Source organism: Pongo abelii, chromosome 9 (genome assembly GCF_028885655.2).
Source record: "Pongo abelii isolate AG06213 chromosome 9, NHGRI_mPonAbe1-v2.0_pri, whole genome shotgun sequence".
Classification (NCBI taxonomy): domain Eukaryota; kingdom Metazoa; phylum Chordata; class Mammalia; order Primates; family Hominidae; genus Pongo; species Pongo abelii.
In genome coordinates, this window is record NC_071994.2 from 73,789,665 (window position 1) to 73,813,969 (window position 24,305).

General features: G+C 41.0%; 1 protein-coding gene across 17 annotated transcripts in view; it reads left to right on the top strand.

Annotated features, from left to right (window-relative positions):
* NUP98 (nucleoporin 98 and 96 precursor) overlaps positions 1-24,305 on the top strand; it is a 118,815-nt gene that overhangs the window by 38,226 nt on the left and 56,284 nt on the right. For 13 of the 17 annotated variants that reach the window (XM_054525948.2, XM_054525952.2, XM_054525951.2 and 10 more), the window contains 4 exons: positions 728-820; positions 10,737-10,877; positions 19,747-19,880; positions 23,538-23,725. In XM_054525948.2, the coding sequence (XP_054381923.1) occupies positions 728-820; positions 10,737-10,877; positions 19,747-19,880; positions 23,538-23,725 (556 nt within the window). The remainder of the gene's footprint in view (positions 1-727; positions 821-10,736; positions 10,878-19,746; positions 19,881-23,537; positions 23,726-24,305) is intronic. The other 4 variants (XM_063728161.1, XM_063728162.1, XM_054525956.2 and 1 more) reach the window with 1 other exon arrangement.

Consider the following 24,305-nt stretch of genomic DNA (forward strand, 5'->3'; position numbering starts at 1 on the left):
CCACGCCTGGCCAATTGTTTCATTTTTTTTAGTACAAGTTAGGGGGAATTAATTTCTCTTCTAAATAAACTTGAAACTTGCATTGAAAGCTTTGGGCCTTACAAAGGCAATGTTCCCAAATCTCAAGCATGTTCACTTTGCTTGAATATTGATATTATCCTATATTGAATTGATATTTCTTTATTTTATTTATTTATTTATTTATATTTGTTTTTGAGACAGAGTCCTGCTCTGTTGCCCAGGCTGGAGTGCAGTGGCGCAATCTAGGCTCACTGCAACCTTTGCCTCCTGGGTTGAAACAATTTTCCCACCTTAGCCTCCCAAGTAGCTGGGATTACAGGCACGCACCGTCATACCTGGCCTTTTTTTTTTTTTTTGTATTTTTATAGAGATGGGGTTTCACTATCTTGGCCAGGCTCGTTTTGAACTCTTGACTTCAGGTGATCTGTCAGCCTTGACCTCCCAAAGTACTGGGATTATAGGCATGAGCCACCGCGCGTGGCCTTTGAATTGATATTTCAAGGCTGAAATGTAATTAAGTAAATATAAAGACTTGTTTGCATATGGAAATTTTTTTTTTTTTAAAGTTATCCTACAAGTTAGGAGTCCTAAATATTAACTGAAAGGTTCACAACTTAAAGTCAGACTGCTTTGTGTTAAACTCCCTTATAGAGGAAATTGAGAGTTATATTAAAAGTACAATCCACTCATTCTTTTGTCTTCCTAGGTTTTGGCACAAATACCAGTGGGAATAGTATTTTTGGAAGTAAACCAGCACCTGGGACTCTTGGAACTGGGCTTGGTGCAGGATTTGGAACAGGTAAGAAACTGCTACCATGAGATCTAGGAAGTGACGCAGCTTGACTTTCTAGTTTCTGGAACTTGAGAGATCTATTTGATTATATTACTGGAATTGAGAAGTCTACATTTTCATTTTTCCAGTTGCGTTTATAAGACATTCCCAGCAGTTATGCTTTACCAGGCTTTAAAATATTGGCACGTTTGTGTTAGAAGCTGTATGCTCCCTTTTCTACAAAATGTCCTCTGATAGTCCTGGTCTTTTTGGGATTTTTAGTATTTAATGTGAGAATTGTCATGAGGACATTAACTTTCAGTTTCCCCATGTTACTTTTGTAATAGGAATTTGAGGCCTTAAACTGTTTATCAAAGTAAGCCCTAATAGAAAGGCAGGGCAATAAGAGCACATGCTGATGTAATTGTCCTTTGCAAGGAGAATTTCATTTAGTTCCATTGTCATATACACCAGTGTCACCCCTTTTCCCTGATTCCTACTGTTAACAACTATTTTTCAGTGCCTTTGAAGATACTGACCCTTCTATCTGCCCAGCTGTTTTTAAACAGCTGGAGCGCGATGATAGTCATAAAATATATAAGTGTTTTATCATGTACAGTAAAACTAGGTTGTTTAATTAAACATAGAGTTTTGCCTACTTTTTCAATTCGTTTGACTGTAGGTGTGGTCATTTAGTTGCAAACCATTTCCATAGTCTGCTTCCACTGTCCAGTTAATCTGTTTTTTTTTTTTTCTTTCTATCATCTGAGCATTCATCTGTGATTTCCTTCTTTTTTATTTATTTATTTATTATTATTTTTTTTAATTTTGGAGACGGAGCCTCACTCTGTCAGGCTGGAGTGCAGTGGTGCAGTCTCAGCTCACTGCAATCTCCGCCTCCCAGGTTGAAGCAATTCTCCTCCCTCAGCCTTCCTAGTAGCTGGGATTACAGGTGTGTACCACCATCCTTGACTAATCGTATTTTTAGTAGAGACGGGGTGTCACTGTGTTGGTCAGGCTGGTCTTGAACTCCTGACCTCAGGTGATCCTCCCTCCTCGGCCTCCAAAGTGCTGGGATTACAGGTGTGAGCCACCGTGCCTGGCTGTCATTTCCTTCTTAATGGAACCTCATTTTGTACTATGATCTGCTTTTGTGGTTTTTATTTTTATTTTTTTCAATTTTCCTTTTTTTTTTTTTCTTGAGATGGAGTCTTGCTCCGTCCCCCAGGCTGGAGTGCAGTGGCGTAATCTCGGCTCACTGCAACCTCCACTTCTCGAGTAGGTGGGACTACAGTCGCACGCCACCATGCCCAGCTAATCTTTGTATTTTTAGTAGAGACAGGGTTTCACCATGTTGGCCAGGCTGGTCTCAAACTCCTGACGTCGTGATCCTCCTGCCTCAGCCTCCCTAAGTGCTGGGATTACAGACATGAGCCACCGCGCCCAGCCTTCAGTCTTCTTTTTAAAACAAAAGGTGTTTTGTTTTGTTTTGAGACAGGTTTTTGCTCTGTTGCCCAGGCTGGAGTGCCATTGGCATGATCACAGCTCACTGCAACCTCTACCTCCCAGGCTCAAACCATCCTCCCACCTCAGCCTCCCTAGTAACTGGGACAACAGGTGCAAGCCACCATGGTTGGCTAATTTTTTAATATTTTGGAGAGACGAGGTCAGCCTGTTTTGCCCAGGCTGGTCTCGAACCCCTGGGCTGAAGCCATCCTCCTGCCTTGAGCTCTTTAAAAGTGCTGGGAATAAAGGCATGAGTCAATGTTCTCTGCTTAAGATAAAAGATGTAAGTGCTGGTAAAAAGTTTTTAACAATTCAGAAATTTCATGAAAAGTCCAGTCTTTTTCAGCTGTGAAATGATTAGGTTTGTTTGGCATGTATTGTGTCAGACCCCTTTCTATGCATTTTTCGGACATGTTTACACACACACGTCTGTACATACGTGTCTTTTATATTTAGGGTTTAGGATTATATTCTTGTTTGTTTTTTGAGTCGGAGTTTCGCTCTTGTTACCCAGACTGGAGTGCAATGGCACGATCTCAGCTCACCGCAGCCTCCACCTCCTGGTTTCAAGCTATTCTCCTGCCTCAGCCTCCCGAGTAGCTGGGGTTACAGGCATGTGCCCCCATGCCCAGCTAATTTTGTATTTTTAGTAGAGATGGGGTTTCTCCATGTTGGTCAGGCTGGTCTCAAACCCCTGACCTCAGGTGATCTGCCTGCCTCGGCCTCCCAAAGTGCTGGGATTACAGGTGTGAGCCATCGTGCCTGGCCTGGGATTATATTTTTAAATGGAGACTATACCCTGTATGAGTGCTAAGCCAAAGACTGTGATGCATTAGTTGGTTATAATTAATATAGTTGCCTGCAATCAGCATTTGAAGAAAATGAAGTAGAATTAAAAATCAGTAGGCTGGGCCTAATGGGTTATGCTTCTAATCCCAGCACTTTGGGAGGCCTAGGCAGGAGGATTACTTGAGGTCAGGAGTTTAACATCATCTTGAGCAACATAGTAAGATGCTATCAAAAAAAATAAAATAAAATAGATGTGCGTGGTAGCATGTGCCTGTAGTCCTAGCTACTCAAGCAGCTGAATGAGATGTGCTGTGGGAGGATCGCTTGAGCCTGGGAGGTAGATGCTGCAGTGGGTTATGATAGTACCACTGCACTCCAGCCTGGGTAACAGAATGAGATGCTGTCCTTAAAAACAAAATACATATATATATATATATATAGAAAATATTAAGGTTAATATCCTTTTATGAAACTTTGTTTCAGTTGTGTTTGTGTTTATGTGTTTCGGATCTCAGTGTTTTTCATTGCATGTACTGTAGTTGAAAATGTTTGAAAGCACTGTCTTACATAGTGTTCTGTGACTTGTATTTTCATTTCACATAATACCAGTTTTTCTTTTGGTCAGTACATACATATTGATCTCATTTTGAAAAACCCTATTTAGAGCTGGATGAGGTGGCTCATGCCTGTAATACCAGGTCTTTGGGAGGCTGAGGTGGGCAGATTACTTGGGCAACATAGGGAGACCCTGTCTGTACTAAAAATGCAAAAAGTTAGCTGGGCTTGGTGGCATGTGCCTGTAGTCCGAGCTACTCGGGAGGCTGAGGTGGGAGAATCACCTGAGCTTTGGAAGTCGAGACTGCAGTTAGCGGTGATCATTCCACTGCACTCCAGAGAAAAGTGTCATTCCTAAAAAAATTATTTAGTATTCATTAAATACACACAATTTACACACATCATACATATACCATTATTTAACATTTCACCTATTGATGGGCATTTATTTGATGTTGGCAAAACCCTCAGTGAACATTTTTTGTTACATAATTTTGCAGGTGTTAGTTTATTGTAGGATTAATACATCAAATTGGAATTGCAGTGTTGGAATATACGCATATTTCAGATTTTGGTTGAATTTGCTAATTTGCCTTTCAAAAATACCAATTTGTGTTGTTCACATTATATACAATGCCCATTTTTCCGTATTTTCCATATTGGGCTTTTGTCTTTTCGTACATGACAGTAGAAATTGGTACATTCCAGTTTGCACTTCACTGATTACTGGCAAAGGTGAATATCTTTGGTTTTCTTTATTTGCCATTTGAGTCAGTTCTCTGTTCATAGTATTGGATTATTGTTTCTTTTTTTCTGCACCTACCACTAACTTGAGATTCTTGTTAATTTATGTTTTATTTATTTATTTATTTATTTAGAGACCGAGTTTCTCTTGTTGCCCAGGCTGGAGTACAATGGTGTGATCTCAGCTCCCAGCAACCTCCACCTCCTGGGTTCAAGTGATTCTCCTGCCTCAGCCTCCCATGTAGCTGGGATTATAGGCATGCGCCACAGCACCCGGCTAACTTTGTATTTTTTTAGTTAGAGATGCGGTTTCACCATGTTGGCCAGGCTGGTGTCGAACTCTTGACCTCAAGTGATCCACCAGCCTCGGCCTCCCAAAGTGCTGGGATTACAGGCGTGAGCCTCCATGCCTGGCCTCTTAATTTATTTTTAAGGATTCTTTGTGTATTGTGGATATTCACTCTTTTTGGTTATATAATTGGTTTGTTTTTTTTTTTAATGAAAATTCCTCATTATACCCCAGAAAGAATTTCATTTGAGCTTTTCAACTTATCCAACTTCTACCACATAAATTTTGCAAGAAATAAAAACAGAAGCTCTCATTTTGTTGTACAGTGTGATCCCTAAACATATGCAGAATATACCATCTGAAATCAAATAATGTTTTCTTCCAACCCTGTAGGAAAAAATAGCTTTGGTACAGGCAAATTAAGGAAGGCTTTTCTCTTCTTTTCTTTTTTCTTTTTTTTTTTTTTTTTTTAATAATTTTTGTAATTTTAGTAGAGATGGGGTTTCACCATGTTGGCCAGGCTGGTCTTGAACTACTGACCTCAGGTGATCCGCCTGCCTCAGCCTCCCAGCATGAGCCACTGCGCCGGGCCACAAGTTTTATTTTTTTCCAAGATAGACTCTTGCTCTTTTGCCCAGGCTGGAGTGCAGTGGTGTGATCTCGGCTCACTGCAGCCTCTGCCTCCAGGCTCAAGCAGTTCTTCTGCCTCAACCTAATTTTTGTATTTTTAGTAGAAATCAGGTTTCACCATTTTGGCCAGGCTAGTCTGGAACTCCTGACCTCGTGATCCTCCTGCCTCGGCCTCCCAAAGTACTAGGATTACAGGCATGAGCCACTGCGCCCAGCCACAAGTTTTATTTTTATGTGATCAGAATTACTTTCTCTTTGGCTCCTGGATCTTGTAGGTTATGATTAGCAATGTCTTCCCCCATATTCCAAGACTCTATAACTCTTTTTCTGATGCTTTTGTCTCTTATTCCACAATAATGTAATATCCTAACATTTTATTTTAATATGTTCTGTTTTTCTTCAACAGTTCTCTCTCACAATGAACAAACTGCATTGTGTTGCTGTTGTATATTCCTTATACATGCCTCTCCTATAAACTAAAAGATGAATACAATTAAGAATTTTATACCCCCAGCCTTAGCAGCAGCATATCATGTAGGAAAATGAGAATTGTGAGTCACCAAGCACACACACTGTTGCAATTCCCTGATTATCACATCTGCTGAAGCAGGCCCTTGGGTTTGGGAGGAACATTTCCTGAGACTTGCATATAAACACCCACATTCCTGAACTCTGCATTTCATGATTTAACAGGTAGACTAGCACTATAGCTTTAGGCTGTATTTTTGGGAGGCAATAGCTAAATGGGTGTTTCTCTGCAGCTTCTTATTTTCAGTGATGGAGATTCAAACTCAAGCCTCCTGTAATGTGGGCGTTTGGATACTTAATGAGTAGTTGATATACAAATATTAAATGTACAGATACATAAGATTTTTTTGTATGCTTCGATTTAAGAAACCAATCTTAGTATAAAAGGTTTTATAAAGACCCTTGGCATGTGATTTTTCTCCCGCCCCATGTGTTCAGACTAAGAAACATTCATTAACTCGTGGACATAACAATTTCTTGTTTTGTAGTGATATTAACATCATTAGCACTATCAATTGCACACCACTGCCTTGGTTACTTAGTAATAATAATAAACCTTCGTTCTACAGGTTTTCCTTGAAGTAATGGCTACATATAGGAAGGTTGATTGTAATACTAAGAGACACATAGAAAAATCTTTCTGGTGCTAATAGATGCCTCAGATAAATTTAAATTCTGACAATTTTGGAATATCTCAAAAGGAAAATAATGATTTTCAATTTTTTCTTGATTTTCTTTGGAGTTTCTAAGGCCACTATTACCATTTTGCCCCCCATATAGCTTCTTTACAACTGCTACAGCTAATCATAAATATAGCACATTTTTCCTATCTTGACAAATTACCAAAACTTTATTATATCACACAACATCACACTCAGAATGTCTCTCAAATTGTGGACCATTAGTTCTTTCATTAAACATAAAAAGCCATGTGTGCATAAAACAAGGCAGATCTGGATAAAAATACCTATTTTTCCATTGATAAATTGCAATAGTCAGTAGTCAAGTCATTTTATGATAATGATAATCCCTTTACAGACAGCTCAAACCTCACAGTGCCTTTTTTTTTGTTTGTTTGTTTGTTTGTTTTTTGAGACGGAGTTTTGCTCTTCTTGCCCAGGCTGGAGTGCAATGGCATGATCTCGGCTCACTGCAACCTCCGCCTCCTGGGTTCAAGCGATTCTCCTGCTTCCGCCTTCCCGAGTAGCTGGGATTACAGGCATGTGCCACCACGCCCAGCTAATTTTGTATTTTTAGTAGAGACAGGGTTTCTCCATGTTTGTCAGGCTGGTCTCGAACTCCTGACCTCAGGTGATCTGCCCTCCTCAGCTTCCCAAAGTGCTAGGATTACAGGCGTGAGCCACTGCGCCTGGCCCACAGTGCCTTTTTTTATTCTTCTGTGGATTACTGAAATACAGTACAGTGATTTTAGAATGATTCATGGGTCATCATGCAGGGATGCTGTAAAGGTGAGGGCAATACACATTTAGAGTAGAATTTTTCATCTATTTTATATATTTGAGTTTCACCTAAGTTTTTGTTTGGAGGCAAGGAGGTATTAGACTACCAGAAAATAAACAATTCTGTAGTTTGTGCTGTAAACTATTTCCTTTGATGAAGTAATATAATTTTAGTATTTCTTGGGGCTTGTGTTAATTACTAATGGTTTAGAACTTTAAAAGAAGTCTTATTCTTTGTCCCAAAGCTGTCCTTTTTTTTTTTTTTTTTTTAATTTATGAAGTATTTATTGATGATTCTTGGGTGTTTCTCGGAGAGGGGGATATGGGAGGGTCATAGGATAATAGTGGAGAGAAGGTCAGGAGATAAACACATGAACAAAGGTCTCTGGTTTTCCTAGGCAGAGGACCCTGCGGCCTTCTGCAGTGTTTGTGCCCCTGGGTACTGGAGATTAGGGAGTGGTGATGACTCTTAAAGAGCATGCTGCCTTCAAGCATCTGTTTAACAAAGTACATCTTGCACCGCCCTTAATCCATTTAACCCTGAGTTGACACAGCATATGTTTCAGAGAGCATGGGGCTGGGGGAAAGGCCATAGATCAACAGCATCCCAAGGCAGAAGAATTTCTCCTAGTCAGAACAAAATGGAATCTCCTATGCCCACCCCTTTCTACACAGACACAGCAACAATCTGACCTCTCCTTCCTTTCCCCACACTTCCCCCCCTCTTCCTTTCAACAAAACCGCCATCGTCCTCATGGCCCGCTCCCGATGGTCGCTGTCTCTTCGGAGCTGTTGGGTACACCTCCCAGACAGGGCGGCCGGGCAGAGGCGCTCCTCGCTTCCCAGACGGGGCCGCCCGGGCAGAGGCGCTCCTCTCCTCCCAGACGGGGCGGCCGGGCAGAGGCGCTCCTCGCTTCCCAGACGGGGCCGCCCAGGCAGAGGCGCTCCTCGCTTCCCAGACCGGGCCGCCCGGGCAGAGGCGCTCCTCACTTCCTCCCAGACCGGGTGGCAGCCGGGCAGAGGCGCTCCTCACCTCCCAGACGGGGCGGCCGGGCAGAGGCGCTCCTCACTTCCCAGAGGGGGCGGCCGGGCAGAGGCGCTCCTCACTTCCCAGACCGGGCGGCCGGGCAGAGGCGCTCCTCACTTCCCAGATGCGGCGGCCGGGCAGAGACGCTCCTCACTTCCTCCCAGACGGGGTGGCGGCCGGGCAGAGGCGCTCCTCACCTCCCAGACAGGGCGGCCGGGCAGAGGCGCTCCTCACTTCCCAGACTGGGCGGCCGGGCAGAGGCGCTCCTCACTTCCCAGACTGGGCGGCCGGGCAGAGGCGCTCCTCACTTCCCAGACTGGGCGGCCGGGCAGAGGCGCTCCTCACCTCCTAGACGGGGTGGCCAGGCAGAGGCGCTCCTCACTTCCCAGACGGTGTGGCGGCTGGGCAGAGGCGCTCCTCCCTTCCCAGATGGGGCAGCCAGGCAGAGGCGCTCCTCACTTCCTCCCAGACGGGGTGGCGGCCAGGCAGAGGCGCTCCTCACTTCCCAGAGGGGGCGGCCGGGCAGAGGTGCTCCTCACTTCCTCCCAGACGGGGTGGAGGCTGGGCAGAGGCACTCCTCACCTCCCAGACGGGGCGGCCGGGCAGAGGTGCTCCTCATCTCCCAGACAGGGCGGCCGGGCAGAGGTGCTCCTCACTTCCCCCCAGACGGGGTGACGGCCGGGCAGAGGCACTCCTCACCTCCCAGATGGGGCGGCCGGACAGAGGCGCTCCTCACTTCCCATACAGGGTGGCAGCCGGGCAGAGGTGTTTTTTTTTTTTTTTTTGAGATGGAGTTTCGCTCTTGTCGCCCAGGCTGGAGTGCAATGGCGTGATCTTGGCTCACCGCAACCTGCACCTCCCGGGTTCAAGCGATTCTCCTGCCTCAGCCTCCTGAGTAGCTGGGTTGCAGGCATGTGCCACTACACTCAGCTAATTTTTGTATTTTTAGTAGAGACAGGGTTTCTCCATGTTGGTCAGGCTGGTCTTGAACTCCTAACTTCAGGGGATCCACCCGCCTCGGCCTCCCAAAGTGCTGGGATTACAGGCGTGAGGCACCGCGCCCGGCCCTGTTGTCTTATTTTTAATGAGGTTGGACAGTCAGAGTAATTTGTTCAGTAGTCATCCTGACTGATTTATATTGTGTGGGTTGTCTTGGTATAAACTTCCTGTTCTTTTTTGATTGTGATCTCAAAGCAGTTCCCATACAATATTTTTGACCTGCAAGTATTATATCTTTGAAGTGATTTTCCTGGTAAACGGTATTTGTTTCAAGATGCAGTTGATATGTTAAAAAGAACTTCAGAAACCATGCATGGTGATGCATGCCTATAGTCCCAGCTACTCAGAGGCTAAGGTGGGAGGATTACTTTCGCCCAGGACTCAGCCTGGGTAACATAATGAGATCCTGTCTCTCTCTCTCTCTCTTTTTTTTTAAAGGAACTTTAAATCTTATAAATTGCCAATAATTTGGGGGAAATATGGTGGGAAATTGAATGGAATTTTTTTTAATGATGCCAGTAACTTGTATTCACCATATTCTTCCCAGTTTTACACTTCTAAAATCACCGCCGACAACAAGGTCCCTAAGCAAAATTCAACAATACCAGTTTCTGTAATGGGTTTTCCTCTGGTGAAAATGAGTTCTTAGTCCAACCACTCTGGTTCGTGCTGAAATTTGAGTCTGTTTAGTAACCTCACCAGAAGACATTGAGCTTTTTGTAAAACAAGTTTGTCTAGATAAACCAGTTTTCATGAGATGGTATAATTGAAAGTATTGTGTTAGTGAAAGACGATATGTTGGATTTAGTTTTCCTATAGTTGCCTGTAAGAAAGATGACATGATTGTGTTAGTTGAGTAGTTTGATTTGCAAGTATTGAATTTTAAGAATAATTAATTTTTAAAAATTCTTTGGAAACCTGTTTTACTATAGAGTGGCAGACAGTTAAGAGCCCTGGTTGTCAAATACACCTAGGTTTGAACCCCATTTCTATCATTTATAACACTGTGACATCGTGCTAATTACTAAACCCTAAGTTTTCTCCTCTGTTAAATGGGAATAATAGTTTCTACATCAGACATTTTGATGAGCATATAGTATGTACCCGATGTCTTCTAAATGCTTTATGAATGTTTATTCATTTTAATTTTAGGATAAATATCTAAGCTATATGTTACTTCATATTATAGTTGAGGAAACTGAAGCACAGAGAGATTTAAGTATTTTACCTATGATGTGTATAATGTACTTAGCCCAGTACTTGACCTGTAGTAGCACTTAACCATATTCACCCCTTTGTTGAAATGAGTGGTCATTATGAAGTTTCCAAATGTATTATATTTTTAAGTAACTGACCTCTGGCACAACATTGAAAGGATCTTCTGTGGTGCTTTTTTCTTTCCTCTTGTCTCCGTAGCTCTTGGTGCTGGACAGGCATCTTTGTTTGGGAACAACCAACCTAAGATTGGAGGGCCTCTTGGTACAGGAGCCTTTGGGGCCCCTGGATTTAATACTACGACAGCCACTTTGGGCTTTGGAGCCCCCCAGGCCCCAGTAGGTAAGTGTCAGTCACTTTAGAAGGCTTTTCTTAATTTTTTGCTAATACTTTCTGACCTGATTTTCCATCCTACCCCTGTCCCATTCCTACCAAGGCATTACATACATGCATGTCATTAAACAATTGTGTAGTAAAGAAGAGCTTATTAATAGATCCTGGCCTACTCTGCTTTCCCTGCTCCTAGGCCTCCTCTCTCAAAGAAACCACTTTTGTTACTGTTTTTAATTCATCTGATATATAATTTAGTTCATATCACTAAATGTGCTTACATTACTGTGTTTTGGTTTATTAATTCTAAGTAAATTTAACCTGTTATGGTAAATGAGAATTTAGCTCATGTATCACCTCTACTTTATTTACTTCTTCCAATGTAATTATGTTTACTAAATTTACTGTATTTCCTAAATTTAGTTTTATCTATTGAAGTGTTTTCTTTCTTTTATTTTTTTGAAAAGGAGTCTCGCACTATTGCCCAAGCTGGAGTGCAGTGATGTGATCTCAGCTCACTGCAACCTCTACCTCCTGGGTTCAAGCGATTCTTCTGCCTCAGCTTCCTGAGTAGCTGGGATTACAGGTGCATGCCACCACACCCAGCTAATTTTTTTTTTTGTATTTTGAGCAGAGACAGGGTTTCACCATGTTGGCCAGGCTGATCTCGAATTCCTGACCTCGTGATCCGCCCACCCCAGCCTCCCAAAGTGCTAGGATTACAGGTGTAAGCCACTGCGCACAGCCTGAGGTGTTTTTTCATACTTCATTCATTTCAATACTCCTTCCGAACTTTGCCAGGGTCCACCTACCACTTTATTATTACAGGCGTGAGCCACCGTGCCAGGCAGAAATTAACTTACTTTTTAATTTAAATAGCTTTTTAAAGAAAATTATGGGCTGGACATGGTGGCCCACGCCTGTAATCCCAGCATTTTGGGAGGCTGAGGCGGGTGGATCACGAGGTCAGGAGTTTGAGACCAGCCTGGCCAGCATGGTGAAACCCCGTCTCTACTAAAAATTCAAAAATTAGCTGGGCATGATGGCATGTGCATGTAATCCCAGATACTCAGGAGGCTGAGGCAGGAGAATCGCTTGGACCAGGTAGGTGGAGGTTACAGTGAGCCAAGATCACGCCACTACACTCCAGCCTGGGCGACAGAGTGGGAGTCCGTCTCAACAAAAAAAAGGAAAAGGGGAAAGAAAAGAAAATTATATTCCACAGGAAGTAAAAAACTGTTTATTACCTGGCATAGGTGATAAATAGAATAAACTAAGATAAATAGAATGAATAGATAGACGGATGTTTCTGTACCACTAAATTAATCTCCCATACTATCGTGATACATGTGTCAGGTTTTGAGAAACCTTTGCACATTTAAGCTACTTACATATTTTTCTTATTCTGTCAACAAGGTGATAGTGTTTCTTGAGTCTTCTTTGTCAAATGAGGACATTAGTACCTTTCCCTATGCTTTTATTACCCTTATTTCTTTTCTCTCTTTTTTTTTTTTTGGAGACAAAGAGTCTTGCTCTATCTCCTAGGCTGGAGTGCAGTGATGTAATCTCGGCTCACTGCAACCTCTGCCTCCCAGGTTCAAGCAATTCTGCTGCCTCAGCTTCCTGAGTAGCTGGGATTACAGGTGCCTGCCACCACGCATATAATTTTTGTAATTTTAGTACAGATGGGGTTTTACCATGTTGGCCAGGCTGGTCTCGAACTCCTGACCTCAGGTGATCCGTCTGCCTCAGCCTCCCGAAGTGCTGGGATTACAGGTATGAGCCACCGCGCCTGGCCCCATCTTTATTTTTATATTGATAAAGTTGATAATATTTTCTGTCCTGTAACTGTTACTGTCTTCTGTCTTCTGTTCTTTGAAGAATAATTTAATAGTTGCAAATGAACTGTTGCAAATGATTCTGTTATTATAACTTAAGAAAATAGTGCTGCCCAGATTTTTTCCCCTTGGAGTTTCTGATTCCTATTTTCCCTGGTATTACCACCACTTATTGACTTCCATAGAACTGTTCCAAATTCTGAAGGATGGTATCAGAACATTTCGTTTACCCCAGTTACTTCATTCTCTGCTACCTCTGTCCTCCTGCAGCAATGTGGACTCTGATTATTCTCTAGGCCTTCAGCATTGCTTCAAGATATTCTCTTCAAGTCTGCTCAGTGAGAACTGCTATGTCCTGCATATAGGGTTTTTCTCTTTATTTATTTTCTGAATTTTCTGGAATGTGTCTTCAAGTGAAGTGTAATCTGAAGGGTAACGTTTGAATACTTAGAGGTCTGAAAATACCTTCATTCATTCCACACAATTTAATATTAGGGACTTGTGTGAAAATAATTTATTCTCAGAACATTGACTGTATGCCTTCTTGCAGACCATTACTGATGGTCTAATGCTCTTATGCTTCTTGTGACCTGTGCCCTCTATCCTCAAAAGCATTTAGGATTGTCCTTTTGTCCTGACATTTTACTACATTTTGCTTAGATCCTTTCTATCTTAACAGTTGTGTCTTTGACCTGTGTTTCTACTTTCTGGGAGATTTTTTTGTTGTCTTCTCAGTCTTCTTTTTGGATTTCCTTTTTTTTGAGACGGAATTTCGCACTGTCACCCAAGCTGGAGTGCAATGGCGTGATCTCGGCTCACTTCTATCTCCGCCTCCTGGGTTGAAGCGATTCTCCTTCCTCAGTCTTATAAATAGCTGGGATAACAGGTGCCCGCCACACGTCCAGCTAATTTTTGTGGTTTAAGTAGAGATGGGGTTTCACCACGTTGGCCAGGCTGGTCTCGAACTCCTGACCTCAGGTGATCCACCTGCCTCGGCCTCCCAAAGTTCTGGGATTACAGGCGTGAGCCACCGTTCCTGGCCAGATTTTTGTTTTTAATTTGGAAGAATTCATTCTTGTTCTCTGAAAGTTTTTTTTTTTAACCAAGCACCTGTTTCTTAGATACAGTTTTTTTGCTTAAAACTCAGTTGGGATAAAATTTTTTTAGCGTTCTTCTGTTCCTTGGATTTTCAGGATGATTTTTGTTTTGATAGTAATCTTTAGTACTTGGTGGTCCTTTTCATTCCTATTTAAGATTAAAAATAGGCTGGGTATGCTGGCTCATGACTGTAATCCCAGCACTTTGGGAGGCTGAGGCAGGTGGATTGCTTGAGGTCAAGCGTTCGAGACCAGCCTGGCCAACATGGCAAAACCCCATGATGTCTACCACAAATAGAAAAACTAGCTGAGTATGGTGGCACATGCCTGTAATCCCAGCTACTCTGGAGGCTGAGGCGGGAGAATCGCTTGAACCTGGGAGGTGGAAGTTGCACTGAGCCGACATCACGCCGCTACACTCCAGCCTGGGCGAAAGTGTGAAACTGTCTCCAAAAATATATATATATATATTTATATTTATATTTAAAAGCTCACTGGCAACTTTTTGTATGTGAGTAGGGCTTGTTTACCAGTAGGTTTTACTTTAGAGTAAGTAATCTAGAAACCAGCTATTATCAGAGGGTCCTCTAAATGTTAGAATGTCAAATTCTTAGCTCTAGGATGATTCCAGCAACCACAGTAGTTGCCCTTCTCCTTTTTATGTGTTTACTTAGAGAAAGGCGTACTTTGACCTGTGTATTGAGCATCAGTGATTAGGAGGATGGCAGTATGTAGTTTTCTATATAAACGTCATCTCTTTTTTTTTTTGAGACAGAGTCTTGCTCTCTCCCCAAGACTGGAGTAGTGGTGCGATCTCGATCTTGGCTCACTGCAACCTTCGCCTCCCAGGTTCAAGTGATTCTCTTTCCTCAGCCTCTTGAGTAGCTGGGATTGCAGGCCCATGTCACCACGCCCGGCTAATTTTTGTATTTTTAGTAGATATTGGGTTTCACCATATTGGCTATGCTGGTCACGAACTCCTGACCTCAAGCAATCCTCTCGCCTCGGCCTCCCCCAAGTGCTGGGGTTACAGGTGTGAGCCACCGCGCCTAGCTTAGACTTATTAATTCTTTCCTCTTCCTGTTTTCAATTCTACTTCATCAAACCTGGTAATCCCAAGTCCCTAGACTTCTGGGATTCTCCAAGGTAGATATGTGTCATTTGATCATACTAGTAGACCCTTGGACAACATGAGGGTTAGGGGTGCTGACCCCCACACAGTTGAAAATTCGCAAATAATCTTTGATTCCCAAGCTTTACTGACAACATAAACAATTAGTACACATTATGTATATTATATGTAGTACGTACTATATTCTTATTACAAAGTAAGCTAAAGAAAAGAGTATATTATTAAGAAAATCATAAGGAGGAGGGAGGGGTTGGTCTTGCTCTCTCAGGGGTGGCAGAGGAGGAAATCCACACATAAGTGGATCCACACAGTTCAAACTTGTGTTGTTCAAAGGTCAGCTGTAATTGCTGTTGAGTGTACTCTATAGTTTTCTGTATCCTGCTTGATCAGTCCTCTGTCCACATCTTTCCCCTAGAAATTTGTCAGATTTTCTCATGTGTTCATTTGCCACCTTCCCATTCTTTGTCATTGTGGGTTTGTATATATAAATGTTAATATTTTTTAGCCAAAGATTTAGTAAGGTCTTGGAGAGAGCGGAGGTGAATTCGAGTTTTCATTGATTTCTGTGCGAATTTTATACTTAGCTTTATCATTAAAAATAGGCCTGGTGCGTTGCCTCACGCCTGTAATCCCAGCACTTTGGGAGACCGAGGCGGGTGGATCACCTGAGGTCAGGAGTTCGACCAGCCTGGCCAACATGGTGAAACCCCGTCTCTACTAAAAATACAAAAATTAGCCGGGCGTGGCAGCAGGCACCTGTAATCCCACCTACTCGCAAGGCCGAGGCAGGAGGATTGCCTAGTCCGGGAGGCAGAGGTTGCAGTGAGCCGAGATCGCGCCACTGCACTCCAGCCTGAGTGACACAGCAAGACTCTGTCTCAAAAAAAAAAATTATGTTTTAATTTTATTTTTTTCTCATTTTTTATTGGTTTTAGTAGAAGGTGGTAGCATAAATTATTGTAATATGCCATTTTTACTTGTATAGCTTTTTGACTGGTTTTTAATAATCCATCTCTTTTTCCAAAGTTCCTGACACAAGAATTTAGTTAATATTAAATTTGTGTGCCTTAACATTACTGCCCATTTAAAGGTAATTGTATTTACTTTTAGAATGTACATCTTTATACCACGGAATCTTAGTTGAAGGTACTTTAGAACTATGTGAGTATGCCTTGTCTTAAAAAAACCTCAGGTATGGTGGCTTCCTTACAGGCAGTACAGTCTGTTGTTCTGTTCTGGTTGTGTGGAAACCAAATCCTTCCTCCATAGAGTTTCCACCCAGTGGTTTTACTTTTATTTCCTAAAGCTAAGCAAAACCAGTCTATTATGGTTTCTTTCTTTCTTTTTTTTTTTTTTTTTTTTTTTTTTTTTGTTTTGAGAGGAGTCTTACTCTGTCACCCAGGCTGGAGTGCTGTGGCACCATCTTGGCTCACTGCAGCCTCTGCGTCTGGGTTCAGACAATTCTCCTGTCTTAGCCTCCTGAGTAGCTGGGACTACAGGTATGTGTCGCCATGCCCGGCTAATTCTTGTATTTTTTAGTAGAGATAGACGTTCACCATTTTGGCCAGGCTATTCTTGAACTCCTGACCTGAAGTAATCTGCTCGCCTCAGCTTCCCAAAGTGCTGGGATTACTGGCATGAGCCACCATGCCTCACCCTAGTATATTTGTGGTAACCCACTGACTTTCTTCTGGATAAAGTATCATCAGATTCTCGTGTTTCATCGGAAGACTTGGTTTTTGTACTTTTCCCTATCCCTTTAATCATTTGGTTATGATTTAGTTTTTTGGAAACTTTTCTTTTGAAATTTCTTTGGAATTTGTTCTTTGGAAAGTTTTCAAATTATTTTGACCAAGATTGAATGTAATACCAGTAGTTACTTAACTAGTGCTTGTTTGTTTTCTTGTTTTTGCTAATCTATCAAGATACTCTCTTACCTGTGTCTTTAAATACTACAGTTAACATAAAGTTTATATTTATTCATACAGATATAAAATCATGCTCATACACTTTCTTTCTTGTGTTTGGATTTGTGAAAGGAAGTTTTTGTTTTTGTTTTTGTTTTGTTTTTGTTTTTTGAGCACGTCCAGGTAGAGTGATTTGTACTTGTTAAATGATGAGATCAGCTAAGACAGGTCAGTTTTCTAAATGAGTAATTGCCTGTCCAGTAGCAAAATGACCAGTGAGGTTTGGAGTTCTCTAAAATTTTTCTTGAGTCTCCTTGCATAGTCCCCAAAATAACAGTATGCTGTTAATCTGTAGTACTTTGTACCAAAAAAAATACTTTTCTTTATTTTTTGCTCTTAAATTGGATTTAGGAACTTGCTGAATATAGATGATTTACTCTGTGCTCTTAAAATTGACATCTCTTGGTTTGAGATCCTGAGCAAACTTGTCCTGTCTCGTTAAATATCAACATGAACGTACAGTGTTTTAGTATTTATTGAATACATCGATTTTAAGAAATCTTTGACTCAGGTGGATCTACTTCTTTTTCATTAATTTAGCTATAGCAGCCTGTTCTGTTCTTTGTTTGTTTTTTTGAGACAGAGTCTCGCTCTGTCTACCAGGCTAGAGTGCAGTGGCGTGACCTTGGCTCACTGCCAGCTCCGTCTCCCAGGTTCACACCATTCTCCTGCCTCAACCTCCCAAGTAGCTGGGACTACAGGCGCCCACCACCACACCTGGCTAATTTTTTGTATTTTTTTAGTAGAGACAGGGTTTCACCATGTTAGCCAGGATGGTCTCGATCTCCTGACCTTGTGATCCGCCCACCTTGGCCTCCCAAAGTGTTGGAATTACAGGCGTGAGCCACCACGCCCAGCCTCTTTTTTTTTTGTTACTACTGCTTTTGTTCTCCGTACTGCCTCTCCCCATTCCCTACAATATTGTGAGACTTTTCAGAAAGTTTTATGTCACTCCTTTACTGTGGATTATTGTATTATATTTTGGCAGTAACTTTATTTGTAAATGTTTATAAGGGAAAAAGGTAGTATTTTTGTTTGTAAAATGACTTTATTATGATTTGAGTTTTGATCAGTATTTTTGGAAAGAGATTTTATCTTGCAAAGAGGTTTCTTCTTCAGTCAGGGTATACTCTAGTGGTTTTGCTTTTTTCTTAATGTTTTACTTGGTAACAATGGTAGATCATGAATAGTCTTCATTGTTACTTATGTCTGTTCTGTAAATTCTCTGCAATTGATAACAGATGTTCTTACACTTTGAGAAAAAATTAGGCTTAGTGATTTCTTTTTTCTTTCAGTTTATATTATTTGAATGTTAAATAAATGTAAATAACAAACTTATAAGGATAGCCTAAGCATTTTCTTCAGGAAGACACCTGGATTTGGGGGAAAAGAAAAAACCACATTTTTGTTTGTATGCTGCCTTCCTCTGTAGCCTTAGTGTACATAATATTTTTATTCTGGAAATTTTACTTAATAAATCAAAGATAATTTCATATTTCCACAATGAAACAAATTATTATTTTTAATAGCTACATAACCTATGTTGATGTGTCATGATGTTTACAACTTTTTTGTTTATTTGAGACAGAGTCTCGCTCTTTCACCCAGGCTAGAGTGCAGTGGCACGATCTCGGCTCACTGAAACCTCCACTTCCTGGGTTCCAGCTGGGATTATAGGTGTGCACCCCCACGCCCAGCTAATTTTTTGTATTTTTAGTAGAGGTGGGATTTCACTGTATTGGCCAGGTTGGTCTCGAACTCCTCACCTCAAGTGATCTGCTCGCCATGGCCTCCCAAAATGCTGGGATTACAGGTGTGAGCCACCGCACCCCGCCTACAACTATTAACTTAACATTGGACACATAGGTTGTTTCCATATCTTGACTATGTATATACTATGCAGTGAATGCTGAGGAATTTTTAGTTGGAGTTAAATTTTCATGATTAAAATTATGAGGTTAAAAAATAGAGGCCAGGCGTGGTGGCTGACTCCTGTAATCCCAGCATTTTGGGAGGCCAAGGTGGGCAGATAGTTCAAGTTCAGGAGTTCAAGACCAGCCTGGACAACATGGCAAAACCCCATCTCTAAAAAAACACACACACACAAAATTAGCTGCTGTTGGTGTGGTGACTCACCCCTGTAGTCCCAGCTACTTGGGAGTCTGAGGTTAGAGGATCACTTGAGCCCGGAGGCAGAGGTTGCAGCAAGCCAAGATCATGCCACTACACTCCAGCCTGGGTGTGTGTTTGTACACACACACAAACACACAGTACTTGCCTTGTTGTATATTGTCATATTATTTCCTTTGGACAATTACATACACATGCGCACGTGCGCACACACACACACAGTACTTGCCCTGTATACTGTCATATTATTCCCTTTAGGCAATTACACACACACACACACACACACACACACTCTCTCTCTCTCTCTACTTGCCCTGTATTCTGTCATATTATTTCCTTTAGACAAACCAGTCTATAATGTTTCTAGAAGTCAAAGACTATGGCTTTTTATGCAGCTATTTCAGTGATAGGTATGCATAAAATATTTCATCAGGGTTGTTTAAATTTTTCTTTCTTTGATTAGTAGTAACAGTGAACACTGTGTAAGTGAATTTATATGAGTATTGTATCTTATGAAATGCCTCTTCCTAAATTTGACCTATCAGCTTATTTGATTCTTGATTTTCTTTACAGTTTGCGCTACATACATTCTGCCCCAGTGATACCATTGATCTGAGCATTTTGAAGACCACTTCTTCAAAAAGAATATTGAGCTCTGTGTTATAAATGCGTTGTATCCTTGCATTTATATATATATTTTTTCTTTTTTTTTAAAAGCTTTGACAGATCCAAATGCTTCTGCTGCCCAGCAGGCTGTTCTCCAGCAGCACATCAATAGTCTAACATACTCACCTTTTGGAGACTCTCCTCTCTTCCGGAATCCCATGTCAGACCCTAAGAAAAAGGAAGAGGTAAATTTAAGGATACTTCTGTAAAATATCATATCAAAGAAAGAGAAACTGAATGTGCAGAATGTAATTTTTTGCCTGTATATATTAAGGGATTAGCAAAACTAGGTGTAATTAATTTTTTAAGATATTATTTCACTCAGCTGGGGGTAAATTATTTTTGCTGTATCTGGAAGGTGTTGGGACAGTGAAATGACCGCTACACTGAAGATCAATGCTGAGGGTTTTCAACAGTCCTGAAATAAGGCAGATATTAGTATTCTCATTTTTAATTAAAACAACTTTTTTTAAGTTTTTTTCTTTTCTTTTTGAGATGATGTCTTGCTGGTATCGAACTCCTGGAAGGAATCCTCCCGCCTCGGTCTCCCAACGTGCTGGGATTACAGGTGTAAGCCACCATGCCCAGCCCTATTCTCATTTTATAATTAAGCAAACTAAGGCTTAGAGAGGCTGACTTTCCTCAGATCATAATGCTCTTAAGTGGCATAACCAAAATCTTAACCACTTGATTTTTACATAGCTTTGTCTTTAATCTCATAACTCTAGTGTAAAAACATGATCTTTTACTCACATGGTATTAAAAGTGTAGTCTTTGGTCTGTTTGATCCTTGTTTTACCACTTAAAATCTGTGAGACATTGGAAAATGAGAAAGTCATTTTGCCTCCCTAAATTTGTTTCTTCTGTAAAATGGGAATAGTAATAGTGTTCAATGTTGAGGGCTAAATGAGATAATGCATACCAGGATCATAGTAAATTGCTCAATATACAGAAACTACTATTCAGTCACTTATGTGATTACATGTATCACTCAGCTTTTATTTTGTTGTTTTGTTTTGTTTTGTTTTGTTTTTTTAAGAAATGGGATCTGCCCGGCGCAGTGGCTTGTGCCTGTAATCCCAGCACTTTGGGAGTCCGAGGCGGGTGGATCACCTGAGTTCAGTTCACGACCAGCCTGGTCAACACGGTGAAACCCCGTCAACACAGTGAAATCCCATCTCTACGAAATATACAAAAATTAGCTGGGCATGGTGGTGGGCACCTGAAATCACAGCTACTTGGGAGGCCGAGGCAGGAGAATTGCTTGAACCTGGGAGGCAGAGGTTGCAGTGAGCCGAGATTGCGCCATTGCACTCTAGCCTAGTCAACAAGAGCGAAACTTCGTCTCAAAAAAAAAAAAAAAAAAGAGAAATGGGATCTTACTGTGTTCTTAAATTTAATCTTGTAAACTAGATATTAGAAGCAAGATATGAATATGAAAGTACCTTTTAAAGTGACGTGTAAATGATTAGACAATTATTTATGCAGCCTAATTTTAGGTAGCTGAATATGTGCAAGGCATTGTGTTGCTAAGTGCTGAGGATACAAAATGAAAATAAATAAGAATTTATTAAGGTTGCTATCCAGTGACAAAGATCAGACATACAAGCACTTAAGTTTACACTGGTTCAGTAGAGTGTATGTGGTAGTAGAAGAGTGTCTATCAATGACGAATGGATAAACAAAATGTTTTACATGTCTATAATGGAATATCATTTAGCCATAAATAGGAGTAAAGTACTGATACATGCTATAACATAGATGAAACCTTGAAAACATAAGTGAAGGCCGGGCACAGTGGGCATGGTGGCTCATGCCTTTAATCCCAGCACTTTGGGAGACCGAGGTGGGGAGATCACCTGAGTTCAGGAGTTCAAGACCAGCCTGACCAGCATGGTGAAACCCCATCTATACTAAAAAAAAAAAATTGGCCGGGCATGGTGGCGCGTGCCCATAATCCCAGCTATTTGTGAGGCTGAGGCAGGCGAATCACTTGAACCTGGGAGGTGGAGATTGCAGTGAGCCGAGATCGCACCATTGCACTCCAGCCCAGATGACGAGAGCGAAACTCCATCTCAAAACAAAAAGAAAGAAAACGTTAAGTGAAAGGAGCCAGACACAAAAAGTCACCTGATTTCATTTATATGTTATACCCAGAATAGGCAAATCCATAAGAAAGAAAGCAGCTTCATAGTTTCAAAGGGAAGAGGGAAGAAATTGAGAGGAACTGAGTTTCTTTTTGAAGTCATCAAAGTTTTCAGGAATCAGATAGTGGTGATGGTTGCACAACCTTGTAAATATACTAAAAACTGTTGAAGTAGGTGCGTTAAAACGGTGAATTCTATGTCACATGAGTTTTATCTTAATACAAGATTTAAAATATACTAGTGAAAAGATCATAGATGCTTGGATGAATTTGAGAAGGCTTTGTTTTCAGAAGAGGAACGTTTAACATTTTGTATGGATTTGTAGGGCTTGGTGCGTCTAGGTCAAGCGTTCCAACCAAAGACAGAATTATGAAAGATCACAACAATCTGGGAATAAAAAAGATTCATTGTTAAGTGTAAACAGCTTGCACTGGGAAGAGAAGAATAAATTGTGACAGGCTAGATATGCTAGACATTGTTATTTGAAGTGGTTATGTAATCTCATTTATGCTGTTAGGAAAACAAATGTAGAACATCCTCAGGATGTTGTAGAGGTGCCATCTGAAGCACCCTGAAATTTAGTTGTGTGTCTTCCACTAACTTGTAGTTTTCTCAGTAATCAGAGGAAGTAACTTTATTTTTATTTCTGGTACCCAGAGTTTGACTTAATGTTTAATTATTAATGTTTACTAAAAGATGGATAAATACAAGCTAGTATCTGCCTTTTTTTTCCCCAGAGCAATTTGGATTGCATAGAAGTTGAATATTATTTCATGACAGAATCTCAGTTTTTCTTGAAGTATAAGATTTTTGGTTTAATTGAAAAGTAATGTCTGTGGCTTAGGATTTTTTTTGGTATCATGTTTTCATCAAATGAACATAAATACTGTTTTTCAAAGCAGAATGATTGCAAGCTAAACTCTCATAGGATGAAGAGAATGGACAAGATATATTAATATGTTGTGTTAGTACATTTTAATTTATAGAACATTTTTTCAGATTCGTCATCTTTGGATTTTTTTTGGAGAAAGAGTCTCGCTCTGTCACCCAGGCTGGAGTGCAGTGGTGCGATCTCAGCTTACTGCAACCTCTGCCTCCTGGGTTCAAGCGATTCCCATGCCTTAGCCTCCCCAGTAGCTGGGATTACAGGCACACGCCTCCACTGTCCAGCTAACAGATTCATTATCTTGATTACATTTTAAAAGATGTCAGACAGATAATTTTAAATGGGGGCTGGAAAGATGAGTAAAAATCAGTTCTAGAACAATAAAGACAGTTCGGTTAGTATGCACACATACATACAAGATAGCGCCTCCCAAATCCAAAAATTGAAAATCCAAAATGCTCCAAAATCCAAAACTTTGAGCACTGACATGACATTCAAAAGAAATGCTCATTGGGACATTTTGGATTTTGGATTTTCACATTTGGGATACTCAACTGGTAAGTATAATGCAAATATTTCAAAACACAAAAAATCCAAAATACTTCTGGTCCCAAGCATTTTGGATGAGGGATACTCAACATGTACAAAGTTGGGTGTTAACATCCTTGTATTATGGGAACAGAGACTTCAACAGGTATCTAGCAGGTGAATGGCAAAGATGAGGATTGAAATCTGGTCTTGTGATTTTTAAGGCCAGTGCAATACATTTAAAGTAAACCAAAAATTTCCTTGATGCTTTTGTTTTTCAGAGATTGAAACCAACAAATCCAGCAGCCCAGAAGGCTCTTACTACACCTACTCATTATAAACTGACACCCCGCCCTGCCACTAGAGTCCGGCCAAAAGCTTTACAAACAACAGGCACAGCCAAGTCACATCTCTTTGATGGGCTGGATGATGATGAACCATCCCTAGCCAATGGAGCATTCATGCCCAAGTGAGTTTATTTTTGTTAACAGAAATTAAGTATTAAATACTGATATAAACTAAATATGAAATAATATACAATTATTTAAATATATTACAGATGTGATACAGTCCACTTTGTTTTTGTTTTTGTTTTTGTTTTTGAGACAGAGTCTTACTCTGTCTCCCAGGCTGGAGTGCAATGGCATGATCTTTGCTCACTGTAACCTTTGCCTCCCAGGTTCAAACGATTCTCTTGCCTCAGCCTCCTGAGTAGCTGGGATTACAGGCGTGTGCCATCACGCCCAGCTAATTTTGTATTTTTAGTAGAAATGGGGTTTCACCATGTTGGCCAGGCTGGTCTTGAACCCCTGACCTCATAGGATCTGCCTGGCCTCCCAAAGTGCTGGGATTACAGGTGTGAGCCACTGTGCCCGGCCAGTCCACTTTTTTATAATTTGAAAAATACAGAACATCACAAAGAAGAATAAAAGTCACCCGATCACTCCCAGGGATAACTCATAGTTAGCATAAAAATATTTTGATAAATATGCCTCTTATTTTACATATGCATGATTTTCTTTTGTTTTTGAATAATTAGGTTTTTTTGT